This window comes from Juglans microcarpa x Juglans regia, chromosome 3D, assembly GCF_004785595.1.
Source record: "Juglans microcarpa x Juglans regia isolate MS1-56 chromosome 3D, Jm3101_v1.0, whole genome shotgun sequence".
Classification (NCBI taxonomy): domain Eukaryota; kingdom Viridiplantae; phylum Streptophyta; class Magnoliopsida; order Fagales; family Juglandaceae; genus Juglans; species Juglans microcarpa x Juglans regia.
This window is the reverse complement of record NC_054598.1, coordinates 37,696,042-37,711,107: the sequence shown is the minus strand read 5'-3', so window position 1 is coordinate 37,711,107 and position 15,066 is coordinate 37,696,042. Positions and strand designations below refer to the sequence as shown.

The 15,066-nt window shown below is 35.4% G+C and overlaps 2 protein-coding genes across 5 annotated transcripts; one reads left to right on the top strand and one right to left on the bottom strand.

Annotated features, from left to right (window-relative positions):
• Positions 1–536: 536 nt before the first annotated feature.
• On the top strand, positions 537–4,561 carry LOC121254903. Of its 3 annotated transcripts, XM_041155128.1 has the most exons (10): positions 537–781; positions 876–951; positions 1,470–1,550; positions 1,674–2,041; positions 2,738–2,809; positions 2,954–3,021; positions 3,108–3,258; positions 3,338–3,418; positions 3,674–3,766; positions 4,237–4,561. In XM_041155128.1, the coding sequence occupies exons 4-10, from the start codon at positions 1,784–1,786 to the stop codon at positions 4,312–4,314; spliced, it is 801 nt and encodes a 266-aa protein (XP_041011062.1). In that variant the 5' UTR covers positions 537–781; positions 876–951; positions 1,470–1,550; positions 1,674–1,783; the 3' UTR covers positions 4,315–4,561. The 3 variants fall into 3 exon arrangements, with proteins under 3 accessions (XP_041011062.1, XP_041011063.1, XP_041011064.1); XM_041155129.1 differs by lacking the exon at positions 1,470–1,550; XM_041155130.1 differs by having other exon boundaries at positions 1,540–2,041.
• A 1,804-nt stretch (positions 4,562–6,365) lies between these two features.
• On the bottom strand, positions 6,366–14,484 carry LOC121254902 (sulfhydryl oxidase 2-like). 2 transcript variants are annotated; one of them, XM_041155127.1, is made up of 12 exons: positions 13,994–14,472; positions 13,433–13,457; positions 13,254–13,346; positions 12,247–12,428; positions 9,122–9,191; positions 8,951–9,019; positions 8,663–8,736; positions 8,424–8,574; positions 7,868–7,908; positions 7,446–7,592; positions 6,921–7,355; positions 6,366–6,734 (listed from the first exon to the last, which is right to left on the bottom strand). In XM_041155127.1, exons 1-12 carry the CDS (start codon positions 14,209–14,211, stop codon positions 6,713–6,715), a joined length of 1,527 nt encoding a protein of 508 aa, XP_041011061.1. In that variant the 5' UTR covers positions 14,212–14,472; the 3' UTR covers positions 6,366–6,712. The 2 variants fall into 2 exon arrangements, with proteins under 2 accessions (XP_041011061.1, XP_041011060.1); XM_041155126.1 differs by having other exon boundaries at positions 6,366–7,355; positions 13,994–14,484.
• Positions 14,485–15,066: the final 582 nt, after the last annotated feature.

The following is a 15,066-nucleotide window of genomic DNA, read 5'->3' as shown; positions in this document are numbered from 1 at the left end:
TAAAGAGGTTAGGTACACTAACGAAGGCTGGAATATCTTTGGCTTTAAGATTCTCAAATTGTTACTGACTTAGACATCGGAGGCTCCCCTTTACCACCCCTAAGCCCTCTTATTCTTTGGTTGCAAGAAATCGAGAGTGAGCATTGATGAAACACGTCCTCAACACCATATATTAACTCATAATTAAACATGTTAACAATTTGAAAGCTTAATTATCACATGATAAGTAAATAAAATAAAAATCTATATTTTCATTTTTACATTTATAGTTTTTTTTTTTTTTTTGCTATCCATGTATAGTTATAATTGATTCTATGTAACTTTTATATTTATACATCGACTTATAAATAGAATTTTTTTAAAAAAAATTTAACTTTTTGCATGTAGGTATAACTATAATGAACCTTCCAATAAGTGAAATGTCTATACATCAAGTTTTAAATTGGAAAAAATTGTGCAAATATGAAATAAAAGTCAAAGGTAATTAGATAAAATAAATAGCTTATGGTGAAAAGAAAAAGGAAAATAGAAAAAAAAAATGGGTGAGAATTTGATAAGAGGATGATCGATGCAGTTATCCGCTCCAACTCCAAAGTGAGTTTCTGAGAGCCAGAAACTACGTGGAAGCTAAACAGTAAACACTCTGGCGATCTAAACGGCAATAACGGTGAAGTGAAAAGGACGATCGTGTCACTCCCGAACTTGCCGTTGGAGCTTCGAATCTCTATCGCTAGCTATATCTCGCAAGACGCATATTTTGCACACGGCGCCAGAAAGACAGGTTTGTACTTATCCACGAATGTAATATTTCGGCTTATAAATCGGGTTCCGATCGACAAGGATAACGCTAAATTTGTTGCTTCATTCCAAAACAGAGATTTCCTCCTACAAACAACACAGAGAGAGAGAGAGTTTTCTTTGCTTCAGGAAAATACGATTCCGGCCCATCACGTAAGTCTCTTCTTGCTCTTTTCCTCTGTATCTTTTTTTGTTTTTCAAATTCCTTGCCTTGCGCTGATACCTCTGCCTTTAAGCTCTTAGTTTGATAAAGGGTGGTCTCCTTTTATGTCCATTATCCAGCAGGGTCTTTCTCATCTTTACTTTCCCCTTCCTGGGTACTTTCTCCTCGCTTTTTATGGAATGTTTTTGGAGGTGCTTTCTTTATTGGGCTTGTTCTTCATTTTTCTGAGATCGTTTGGGTTTTTATTTGGTAGGCAGTTTCATTAAAGGCTTTTGGTGTTCATAAATAATACTTTAATACCTCACTTTATTAGACTTTCCTCTTTATTCCCTCTTTAAATTTTAAACTCCTTTCTCCAATAACTTCGCACGTTTATTGGATTTTTTTTTTTCTCTTTGCCAATTCTGTTGAGCTTTATATGTTCTTCATGCTGTTTCATTGAAACTTGTTTCTGTTGGTTTCTGGTGTGGGTAATTCTTATTCTCTTTTTCCGTTTTTATTATCTCAGTTTGTGTTCACTGCCATCTCCTTTTCTACAAACTGTTCGCGGGGTCTAGCTTTCCCTGTTCTGATTGCAGGGTGACGAAAGGTTCGGGGTCTACTTTTTCCTGTACTGTTTGCAGGATGATAAGAGATTCTCAATGAAAAGAAAAAGGATTTCTTTGGGCTGATAGCTCGCTTTGTTTCTAACTATGACCGTCCTGATTTTCAGAAGTTATGCTAAAAGAGAAGAGCTTGTTCAAGGAATTTTTAAAGGCTTGGATTTAAGTTTAGTTCCTTGGAATTTTTTGAAGTTGTTTGGTGCTTGATGAGAATTTGAGGATGGGAGATCACTTTGTATTGCTGGTGGATCGCTTGCTCACCGAGTCCACTTTAGAGGCTACAATTCAGAGCAGTAAACGGTCCATGCAAGCCACATCTTCCGCAATTGACGACAAGAAAACCGATGATAACGCTGCCCAGAAGGTGGATAATAGAAATATGTCGTCTTCAAGCAAACTGGTGGAGTGCAGGATATGTCAGGATGAAGATGAAGATTCAAATATGGAGACGCCCTGCTCTTGTTGTGGCAGCTTGAAGGTCAGTTGAGCTCTACTATAATTCCGACCTTTTATTGGTTTGTACAATCCTATAATTCTAATCATGTTTCATTTTCAGATGATTTGTAATCTAGATTGTCAATGGAAAACTTGGTGTTCAGTTTCTTTATTGATTTTATTGTGTCTGAGTGCCAGCTTACTGGTTTGTGAAAGAAAGATGAGGACCATCATGATCTTGATGCTTGTCAAAGTCAAACCCCCACCCCTGACCCTCCCATGACCGAAAGAAAGAGTAGAGCGAGTTTTACAATGTCTGTCAGGTTCATTACAAGTGTTTGACATATGTCGAGATATTATTCACCATTTACATTTTGAAACTCCCATATTGAGTTGATGGCTTAATCTGAAATTCTGGATTCATTTAAGTATTCGAGGGACACTGTTCTTAGATTTGTCTGAGCAAGATGTTGATGTTTATTCTATAGACATGCATTGCCTGGATGTAGATCATCAAACAGAAAGGTCTAATTTGGGTGTTTTGATAACTTTTCTTCTGAAATTGGTGCTACAGATGTTTTACAGATAATATCATCTAACGTATGATACGTTTGAATGATTATATATTATTTCTTGCAACTGGTACAATTGGTTTGTGCAAAATATCCTTCTGATATTCTTATAAATCCCCATATGTTTAAAGAGAACCCTGGTCATATTTGTTTCCTGGTTTTTGCAGTATGCCCACCGCCGATGTATACAGAGGTGGTGTAATGAGAAGGGTGATACCATCTGTGAGATATGCCACCAGGTGATTTATGATCTTTTACATCACTGTTAGTTTGGCTTGTTGAATTGTTCTCTCAAATCTTGATATCACCCATAAATGCGTGCATGCTTTGTGCCAACCATTAAGTATTTAGCTATTTATTAAGATTGAATTTTTGAATTTCAGGAATTTAGGCCTGATTACACTGCTCCTCCCCCACTATTTCAATTTGGACGTGTTCCAATGAACTTCAGGTAATCCTTGAATGCCTCTGATCTGGAATACATCATGTTTTTATCTTCCAAACTTCACCAATGTGCTCCCATGGTGGCTTTACCAGGGGAAATTGGGAGATACCTAGAAGAGACTTGCATAATCCCCACATTATAGCAATGGTTTCATCAAACCGTAACTTCATCAATCCAGACTACGATGAGCATTCATCTTCTACTACAAGAAGTTTGATATGTTACCGTTTTGTTGCTTTGACTGTAAACAACTCTCTCTCTCTCTCTCTCTCTCTCTCTCTCGGCCTTTTCCAATCTCATTAGTTAGCTTACTGTGGTGCAGTTTATGGTTCTTCTGATTTTACGGCATACTCTTCCCATCATTATAAGTGGAAGCAATGAGTACTCTTTCTCACTGTCTATGGTAAGTGTTTGGCATATGATATAATTAAGAGAAATGATAGTTCTAGTCGTGAGTGAGCAGGCGCTGTGCAATCACTTTAAAGAAAGTGAATAAATAGGAGATCCACATAAAAAAATAATAATTTTTAATAGTAAACTTTACTTTTTTTCGAAACGACTGCACGGCGCTTGCGGATTCCACGACTATATGTAGCATTACTCTATAATGAATCATTTTCGTGCAGACAAATGATATAATTATGTTCCTTCTTTACAGTTGTTACTTTTTCGAACTGCTGGCCTTGTTCTTCCCATCTACGTTATGGTGAGAGTAGTAACTACTTCTCTTCAGCGGCGCCGACTTTATCAAGTTAGTTCCCATACCATCTTTTGATTCTTTTATATTTTTAATGAGACAGAATCATTTCCCATCAAATTTATTCAAATAGAAAATCACTCAAAAATAAAAGAATTGAGAAAAAAAGAAAGAAAATCTAAAGAAGAGTGGCTAGGATGGTTCTTTGGCCACCATGTAGAGAGACTGGCCGAGTTTTCAATCACCCCGTCGTGATATAAAATAAATAATAAAAGTTAACTCTTTCCATTAGCTAAACCTTTTGGGACAAGTAGTTATTTCACACCCATAACGTGCCAAATTGGTTGGCCTTGCGCTCCAAACTGGTGGCTGGACCACCCCTAGTTAGCCACCCCTTAAGCATACACAGATTGATGGTTTTTCCATTGTTAAAGGTTTTTTATTGCAACCATGAACCATCTATCGACCCAATGCTTGTTGAAGTTCACCTTATGTATTTCCTTGTTTCGCTTGGTTTACCATAGCCTTCCACTTCATCGGATGAAGTAATCGAGCGTTCAACACTGCAGCCTCAGCCTCATATCATTCGTATTCATGTATAGCCCCGCAAATTGAAGAAGAAGCTTCACAACAACCAAAAACATGGAGTAGTAGGCTTGCGAGTAGTAGTATCTGCCAATCTTTTTATTGTTCTTGTTTCAAAGTTTGATCTCGGAAAGAAAACTGGCAATTAGGATGCAATCCTTTCATCGGATTAAGTGAGATGATTGTTAATGTAATTCCACGCAAAAAATGTGGATCAAAGACACCATTGCAAGAAAATACGAGCCTAGATTGGAGATGCTGTTTTGCTTCACTATCGTTTTTCCTTGAAAAATTTTATTTCAGTTGCATTATTTCTTTGCTCTTGGACACAACATTCCTACAGAAATTTGAATTAGCAACTTGATCTTAAGTCATGCTTAGACACTGAGAATTCTCAAAACTTTTTATAATTTTATTATCAAATATCACTTACATAAAAAATACTTTTTAATTTCAAATTTTTGACTTTTTCATCGAATCATTACTTAATCATTATTCAAACATAAAGATTAATATAACTTTTACAAACATTACAACAAAAATAATATTAACAAAATTATACGCAAACAGTTTTTTAATTTTATAATATTTTTATTTATTTTTTTCTCTCTCATTTTTTAAAACATAATAAAACATTTTCAGTTAAACAATTTCATTTCTATTCGTAAAATTTTGAAGTACTTCAAATGTCCAAATGCCCAGTGTCCTTCCATAGAGTAATTGTCATTGTTTTGAATTTCGTACCGTACCGGCCGGTACAATCGAAATTTTCTATACTGGCCGCCTAGCGGCAGGTACAAATACCCTACACATTTCGTACCAGCCCAAATACTGACCTTACCGATCGTACCGGCCTCAATTTTAGCCTGTATCGGCCGATATTTCGACCTTCAATTTTATTTTATTTTTTATTTTTTCAAACTACAAGCTTATTTTTTTACCCAATTCAGACTAGACTATTTATAATATATATATATATATGTATTTATATATAATTTATTTATATATCGATTATCCTGAAACGGTATACGAAACAATACCGATATTAAAATATTTCGTTCCAACGCTTTGACCAATACAACTTTCAGTACGGTATTCAAAACATTGGTACTTGTACACAGCTCGGAAAAATAACAATAATTTATTCGCTCAAATAAAAAAAACATCTCATTTATCTTTTTGAAAAACTATGATTGTAATATGGAAATATTATTGTTTTAGCAATAGAAAAAGTCTATTAGTAAGCTCACTTATTGACTTACCCAATACATAATTGATGTGTATAAAAATGCATTAATGTTTGAAATTTTTGTAATATAAGAAGTAGTGTGTTTACGCGCTGGATAGTAAGTAGCAAGGACTCTTTGTATACAAAGAGTAACATACATCCTACTCCATCAAAACTATCAATTAACATCCTAAGCCCCGGTTTGGTTAGCCAATACAGATGAAAACATATTATCTAGAGTTGTACCGTTGAATAGTTTTGGCTATCCAAATATAATATTTCATCTTTTAAATTTTGAAAACACACTTAAATGAACAGTAAATAAACAGTAAAAATTAACATAAACAATACGTGAACAGTGCTAAACTGACGTAAACAGTGCAAAAAAGTAAAAACTGACATAAACAGTATACAATTCAGGTACTCTACAAATACCATGAATACCATGAGACCCACACTTTTTTTAAATTCAAAAAAAATCAAAACTATATCTCATCTCACTGTCTAAACATATAATTTTTTACAAAATATTTCATCTCATCTTAACTCAAAAAATCTCACTATTATTTAAAATATCTCATCCCATTTGAACTGTCTATCCAAACCGGACCTAAATATTTTAACAATTTATACCCTCGGTTAAAAGTTCTAGCTGTGCACAAGTATCAAAATCTATTATCCGTGTTGATAGGAGAAGTAGTGAGCCAACAAAATTTGAGGCACTCATTGTTTCTTCAAGATGCTTAAAACTTATCAATTACCAAGGGATTTAGAAAGATAAGTAATAGAGCATCCAAGATCCTGAAGAACTTCCCCATTTCCGTGGGAATAATGCTCAAGTACATGAAAAGGCATTGGATAACAATGATACATTCTCTCAAAACATTACTTTTTTCAACTTTCTTTTCCAGATCAGTACAATTAACAAAAATAAATATTTCTTTTTTTGGGGGGGAAAAAAGATGCACAGACCTAGGATGATTCTCTCCCAAAATTAAGATCAGGGTAAAAATCTGTACAGTCTGTTCTAAATGTCAAAAAATAAAACTTCAAAGAGGACACGAAAGAGGACCTCAAGCAGGGCATTTGGTACAAGGCTTTGATCTGGATTCCCACACTCAGACCCTGATTTCACCCCCACCAACCGCGCACTTTATTGTCTGCCGGATTTTGTCCTCAAAATATTCCTAGTTCCAGTTTCTCCTTGGCCTGAAATGTTGTGACAAATAAACAAAAATAAGAAAATTGAAAACCTCCCAACAATTAACTCTCTCTCTCTCTCTCTTCTTTTTTTTTCTCTCTTTGTTCTAATTGTTCTCCATTACACCCTTTTGAAAGACTCATTACGCTCCTACTTATCATATGTTCTTTAAAGAGTGTAGTTGGTGAAAATACTTCCGACTCTTTTGCTGCGAACGCCAGTAGCAAGCAAGTGCCCCAAATGCACAGCTAGCAACAGCAATTGCCAATGCAGCCCCCAAAGGCACCACCACCGCATTCGTTGAGACCACCAACTCTTCAAGAGCCCCATCAGCCCTATCATTCCCATGATTGTTCTTTTCCTTGTGAAGAGATACAAGCATTTTCCCATAATATTTAGTCAAAAATCTGAACACCTCTTCCCGGTCCCAATCAAATCCATTATTTCCCTGGTTATGAGAGAGACGACACGAAGGGCAAAGCTGCTTTGGAGGCCATATCATCTTCGGGAATTTAGGATCCCCAGTTCCTAGAAGTGCTTCATCTTTTACTAATCTCTCGTTGACTTTATTGTGTGCACTCCACAACCAAAGGGCAAATTCATGTGTTTTTTTGAAAGGACTAGTGATGCTGAAAATCAAAATTACTCAGTTTTAGCTCAACTTCACTGAAAGAAGCAGAAAAGAATTTGAAATATGCACCATTTTCAGCAGCACAAACCTTGAACACATTTCATAAAAATGTTGGCGACATTCCTCGCAGATGAAGAAGTTGTGTACAAATTCACATATAGCTGTGAATGCAAACTGGCTTTCTCCATCCTCAATTCTCACAGATAGTGAATGCAGCAGAACCCACAACCCACAACTGTAGAAAGAGAAGAAAGCGATTTGTCAAACGAAGACAAATGAACACCAAGAGGCAATTATAAAATTCAGTACTCCTCTTAGAACATCATCATTGTGCATGTAGCAAGTATAACTGTTTCTTGTAATTTTAAGGACGTACTTCAAAACATATAACTTATTTGAAGGCAGTCGGGCACACAAACATCCAAAAGTTTAACACTAGCTATATGATATGATGACCAACAAACTGAACCATTATTCAAAATCTGGAGTACTTAAAAAACAAACCACTACCTGAAGCCCCTTGTATCATTCTTGCTGCCACGACAGAACATCTGCAAAAGGGTGAGCAAAGATCATCAACAAAGTTAGGAAATTGCTTCCATTAATACAATATAACATCAGGAGAAAAGACGATGCTTATACTTCCATAATGAATTTTATGGTCCCTAAGCATATTACTTGGGCCTAAACCTAATTAACTTCAAAATGGGCAAACATTTACGGGTGTTAGCAACTGGCAGAAGAGGAGTGGGGTGCATTGGCAGCAATGAAGGAGAAAATCAGTGAATGAGAGAGAGAGAGAGGGCTGAATATAAAATTCAGGAAGTATATTGAATATAAAATGAAGATTTAACTCTGCAACAGTTACTCTTCACATTTAGAGAGAAATTGTAATAAATATAAAAGTTCTCCCTACTTCTTTAGGGAGCTTGATGTAGGGTGCTTTCAGGAGCTTTAGCTAAAACTTGGCTATAATTTAGGGTGCCTGATGCTTGTGCTCTTATATATATGCAGAGAATAGCATGATAGCGAAGTTAAAATAGTAAAACAGAGCCCAAGTATCTACCCAATATCCTCGAGGAACATCTTTTCCACATATCTGAAAATTCCCCTGTGTGCCTTTCCCGCTATTACCTTCCTGCTCACTAGTCGACAACAAGTCTGATGGGAACATTTCATCAAAGTTCACAAGTACCTCTGCACTTCCCTTCCGGCACCTGCCATATATATATGTCTAGTTTGAGATAACTGGGAAGTATCATTTTTGGCGTAGAAAAGTAGCATATTAGAAAGTTTGGACCATGCCTCATAGAAGGATGATGAGCCACCAAAAGTTGAAGAAACTGTATTAGTGAAGCCCGGGTTTCTGATTTGATCATCTGCAACAGATGCATGAAATATATGGGTAGCATTCATTAATTGACCGGCCCAAGTTAATAAAGCCAGACCAGAAAACAAAAATTTAAATTTGAACTCTACAGTTAAGTATGCTTAGGTGTAGTACAACAATGGGTGACTTCCTAAGAAGTCCTCTTATTGCACTCCTTTTGTATTTGAAAACTCATCAGAAAAAAGAAAAACATAAAATTATACCTTGTGTTCTAAGATGATGTCAAAGGCTGTTGACGTTGCCTCCTCAACATCATACACAGCTCGTGCAATCTTACAAAAGTCAGTGTTGTAAGAGTCAATATCTTGTGTTTAAAAAAAAGCTTTAATTTGTAATAGATCTAGAGAACTTATATCTAATGTTCTATCAAGGACCTGTGCAGGGTCTGACACATTTGATGAAAGATGCTCATTTTCAAATTTCTCATCATCCAAGCCAAAAGAGCTGCAAACTTAAAAGCGTTAGAATGTAGTAACAAGCACAGAATTGAAACACATTGTAACTTATGAAACAAAATTTTATGTGCCTATTATCATCCCCCTGGGTTTGACACAATAATCAAGCAACTTCTCATATATACTAGCACGTAGACAAACTTGGTCACAAGAATTTAGATTTAATTGCTTGAGATAATAGCAATGCAGAACTATCATAAGTAATCGCAAGTATATGTGCAGAGTTTGTTTAGCTTAACCCTGACATGTATTAGTGTTATCCTCCAAATTACATGTACAGTCCTGTTATACATAGGGGTGAATCGATTTTTATATATAGCTTCATTTTGCTGTAGTAAGTATTTTAGCATAAAAGCTCAGAAAGAAGAAATCAATCATTGTAGCATAATAAACTGAGAAATTGAAAATGCATGACATAGGCTTTTAATGGCGAAGAGATGTCCACTGGAAAGCTCAAGACAGTATTTATCTAGGCTTTGTTTTAAGGCTAGATCACTACGTTATATGCCAACACAAGCTACTTCTCGAGTTTTATTGGCTCATTCAATAGTTTTAGATCTAGATTTATGATCTGGTCCCTTTCACTTTATTATTCCTACTTCACTGTTTTACTTTTTTTTTTTTAAATGGCTTCTTTGGTAATTGTTATAAACTCGCACGTACCAGACCTGCACCCTAAGGCCCCGTTTGGTTTTACAAATAGTCTCAACCCATCTCATCTCATCTCAACATCCAAACACCATTCAAACACAAACACTTTTCAATTTCAAATCTTCATCTAATCATTACCTAATCATTACAACTTTCCTAAACTTCTAAACAAAATACAAAAAGCAATTCAACTTTTTGAAATCCCAAAACAAAAATAATATTAAAAAAAATTATATTCTAACAATATTTTTCAACTTTATAATATTTTTATACAACTTTTTCTCTCTTTCCCAAAACCCTATAAAACATCTTAACTCAAACAATTTCAATACTATTCACAAACTATCTCGCTACTGTTCACATAGTTATCATTTCATCTCATCTCATCTGTGTAACCGAACAAGGCCTAAAATAAATATTTATTGAGCCTTTCATGGTTGCAAAACCAACCATGATGGAACAGGCAACTTCATTAGAGCAGCCCAAGATTGGGAGGTGGAGATTATTTTAGAGTTTTTTGCGACATTGTATTCAGTAAGTATACCAGGGGATAAGATGCACTGGACTCATTCTAAGAAAGGCAACTTTACTGTTAGATCATTTTACCAAGCTCTAACGAGTCCTGGATTGACCATGTTTCTGTGGAAGAGTATATGGTAAATGAAATCTACATCAAAAGCGGTTTTTTTTTGTTTGACAGCATCACTAGACAAGATAACCTTAGGAAGCGCCAGGTAATTGTGACTGATTGGTATTGTATGTGTAAGAAGCAGGGGGAATAAGTAGATCATTTGCTTCTACATTGTGAGGCGGCCAGGGTTATGTGGGATGCTTTTTTTCACGAGAGTCGGTTTGTCATGGGTCTTGCCTCTTAGATCGGTGGACTTCCTTGCAAGTTGGAGAGGCATTCAGGGTAACTCATAGGTGGCGGCCATTTGGCATATGGTTCCTATTTGTATGTGTTGGTGCATTTGGAGGGAAAAAAAATGCAAGAAGCTTTGAAGATTGTGAGAGAACAACAGAGGAACGTTTCTTCTTTAAGTCATTGCTTTCATGGGCGGGAACCATTGTTTGTAATGATCTAAATGTTCATGACTTTCTTCTTTCGATTGTAAACCCTAGCTAGGTGTTTCTCATGTATACTACCTGTGTACCTGGGTTTTGCCTTTTTCTATTAATAAAATTTCTATGATTACCTATAAAAAAAAAGAATAGGCAACAAATGATTCTGTAAGTACTAGAAGACGATGGAATAATTTGCAATCATGACACACTTTATTCACAATGAATATTTTTCCTGAGATGAATATCCAAAAGCTGGAAAGGTTATTCTGGCTAAAAAAAAACATTTACTGGCCAAGATCACCATCCTCATGATGAGAGCAAAGCATCAGTTGAACTATACAAAAATACAAGGTATGATCCCCATACTATGAAAGGGAAGTTCCAAAAAGCAGTATACATACTTCAACCAATCCCACTTGAATGGTTGACTAGAAACATGTACGTTCAAACAATAAAAAAAACATATTCTTCAAATGAATTAGAGTAACCCTTTTGATTGCACCAAGCAATCCTCTCCATCACCAAAGGCCACGGGGGTGGTCGTGCCAAAGGCCATGGGGGCGGTGATGGAGCAATCATCTCCATCCCCAAATCCCAGATGCTTTAACCCATTCAATGGAGAACTAATGTAGTGACCGGCCAAAGGGGTGGGTGCACCATCGAGAACCATCCTGAAACCTAATTTTTGGGGATTGCTTTGCCAACCCCATGGCCAAGTGGGGCAGACCCCTGTGACTTTTTATGGTGGCCAGCCATCATTTTTTTTTTTTTCTTTTTAGGTTTTAAAAAATATATATTGGGTGTTTTTCTGAAAGAGAAAAAAAAAAAAAGGTCTGGGGTATTTTAGAAATTTTAATCTATTTCCAATCAAGATATCATGTGTTGCCACCAAACAAAAGAACAGGTATGCCCATTCTATGAACCAAATGTACCCTAACTAACTGATACATGGATATTACATTTATTTATTTATAAGTACAGAGTTCATGCTTTTCTTCTTGTAAAGCATCCAAAATTATATGAAGAAGCAAAGGAAAGGATAATCAAGTGCGTTGAAAATATCTGTATATCTCTTTAAGTTTTATTTATTTTTGAACTTTGAACTCTTCATTTAAGGACTGATTCACCATGCATTAGATTTATGAATATATATATATATATATGAGATCTTCCAAAAACACAGGATATGAAAACCATTTAAAGCTACATATATAAACCAAATATGTCCCAACATTGAACAAGCATATTCCAACATGAAACCTGCTTTGAGGAAAACATATAGTAAAATATATTGCCTTCAACAATAAATAGAAGTAATTAATTCATACCTGCCTGTTTGCTTGTTTATCCAATTAAGCAATCGGTCGGCTGTCCGACCATCATCAATGACACGTATTTCACTTTTCTCTTGCTTAGGTTCCCAACCACCCGATACAAATTTAGGAGGAGAGCCCCAAAAGAGCATAGGATAATGACCAACAGAGAACTTATCACAAAGTTTAGTGTTTATCTGTGCTGCCAAACAAGTGAAAAGAGGAGGACTAATCACCAAGCCATGGTTAAAATAAAGACCAAGGATGCCAAAATCAAGCACATGACATAATCTATCACTGAGGTTAATCATGGAATAATGATCTGAAGAAAAGCTGTCTTCTTTAGTTGTGTGGTCACTACATTAGGTCTCCATTGAATGAATTAATTTCTCCCTTAAAAACACGCCCACACATGCAGAGATGGGGAGCTAATGTAGAAAATGTCACTACATTGGCACTAAATTTGTTAATCACCCATGGATACAATAACAAAAGAAAATATCAGGGGTGCTCTAAATTTGTTAGTCGTGCATGGATACAAAAACAACAGAAAATATCAGGGGTACTCTAAATTTGTTAATCATGCATGGATGCGAACAAAAGAAAATATCAGGGGCTTAGTTAGAGACGGATGCTTTCTATCATTTTGTTGCACTGTTTCTGCAGAAGTTTGAATGTAAAGAATATCAGGCTTATAAGTATTTCCTTGTCAATCTTTGATCAATAGTATCCTCTGGGCTTTAACAAGGGACTAATTTACAACCATAGGGTGGGTTTCTAACAGTTAAAACAGTTCACGAAGACAGAAGGGACTAACTTACAACCTTAGCCCCTACCTTTACCCGTTTTCTCTTTCCTTGTGGTATTGCGAGCCAAAATTCACAAGTAAAGCTAACGCCCAAGGTCATTTCTTAGGACAAGAGAGATAATCTTTTTCACAGAAATAAAATGGAAGAAACAAAATCCAGGCATTAAAAGTATCAACACTGAAAAAATTAATAAAGAGAGCACGTAATAAATACCTTCGATGCACAATCTACCCTTGTCATCAATATGATTCCTGGATGCACTGCGTCAGGTCCATTAAATAGCCTAGCAACTTTTTCATATTGGGGCTGCACAATTTACTTTCATATCAATTTCAACTGATAAATATAATAATCCTTAGGAACTAATCTTCGCAGATTTTAGCACCACATACCTTATAATTTCTGCAAGCAGGGCACCTGACAGACCGATTAAATTATGTTAAATTTTAAAATAAAGCTCAACATGACAAAATCTCACAATTTCAAGTTCCTCGATATACACACAGAGAGAAGAGGAAAAAAAAAGGAAGGTCATATTTGATAAGAAAAAAAGTAATCACTAAGATGCCAATCAATCCAGTTGAGTTGCAAAGTTTGTAAACCACGTCTTGAAAAAAAACGCATTTCAAATTATCCAACTTTGTATTTTTATTGCCTGTTTCATTTCGGAGGTTTCAAATATTTAAGCATGTATGCAGTAATACGTAAAAAAAAAAAATTGATCAATAATCAAGAAGTTTTAATTCATAAAAATAGGCAAAACCCAAGTACGCAGACAAGTATACACAATACGTAAAAAATTACTTAGCACAAGCAAAATTTTCAGAAGCTTCGTATCTTAAGCCAACAGACCCAAACTATATTCGGGTTTGTAGATCTCAAACGTTGTTTTTTGCTACATATTCGATCAGCCTTTTCTTTATTATTTTTTTGTTTTTTCTTTTGGTACTGACCAGTTGGCGTAGAACTCAACGACGGCAAAGGTAGCAGGGGTGTCCCTGAGGATCGCATCGAAATTCGTGGCGTTCAAATCGACGGCGTAATCGTGAGGACCACCTTTCTCGTTGTCGATGGCCCGAAGGATCGAGCGCGATCCTTGAGAGAACGACGTTGCTCCGGAGCTCAACGAAAGCAGGCTGAGAAGATTCAGAACCAAAAGTATCTGAGACATGGAATCTGACCGTGGCCGAGCTGGAAAGACAGCCAATCCGTTCGATGCGCCAAATCTTCTTCCTTCCACCAGCAGGGTTTGCTGCAAGAGCTCGAGACGAGTGCTTGTCAAACTTCGGAGGTTTCTCTTTAATGCAATGGAAACTTCGGAATGAGAGATCTATTACCGTTATGGGCTTTGAATCACCGATGAGAATGCCCAGGGAAATGAAACTGGGTTTCAAAAAGTTGCCGTTTTGCTCCAGCCCCCATGGGACACTGTTGTTATTAACTTATTAATAAATGGAAAAAAAAATGTTCATATAATTCAAAATAAATAAAAACATATTTTTTTTCATTAAAATTTTTTTTTCATTAAAATATTAAATTTTCAATTTTAAATTCTCATGATTCAGATTCCAAATATTGCGCAATTTTTCTTATTTTGTAAAGTCCCTCTATAACAAGCATTTCTTCATTATTAAATATATTTTAACTAAAATTATAATAGTATAATTTCGTTAGAAAACCATTTTTTTAATGTGTTAATGAATTTCTTTTTTTTTAAAGAACTTCATATGTTTTGAGATAACTCATAAAAGAAACTAAGAATGATTAGTGGAGAAAGACTCAACAATTCTGATTATTTACGAATGAGGAAGCCTAGTAAAAATGATTCATCTCATTTTATCTTATTATTATAATTTTTTTAAATTTTTTATATAAAATATGATAAACAATTCAACTTTTTTAACTCTCAAAACAATAATGATATTAAAAAATAATATTTTATTTAACTTTTATCTAAAACCATATCATTTCATCTCACTATCCAAACAGGGCCTTAGGACAGGTTTGATTCTCATCTGATCTTATT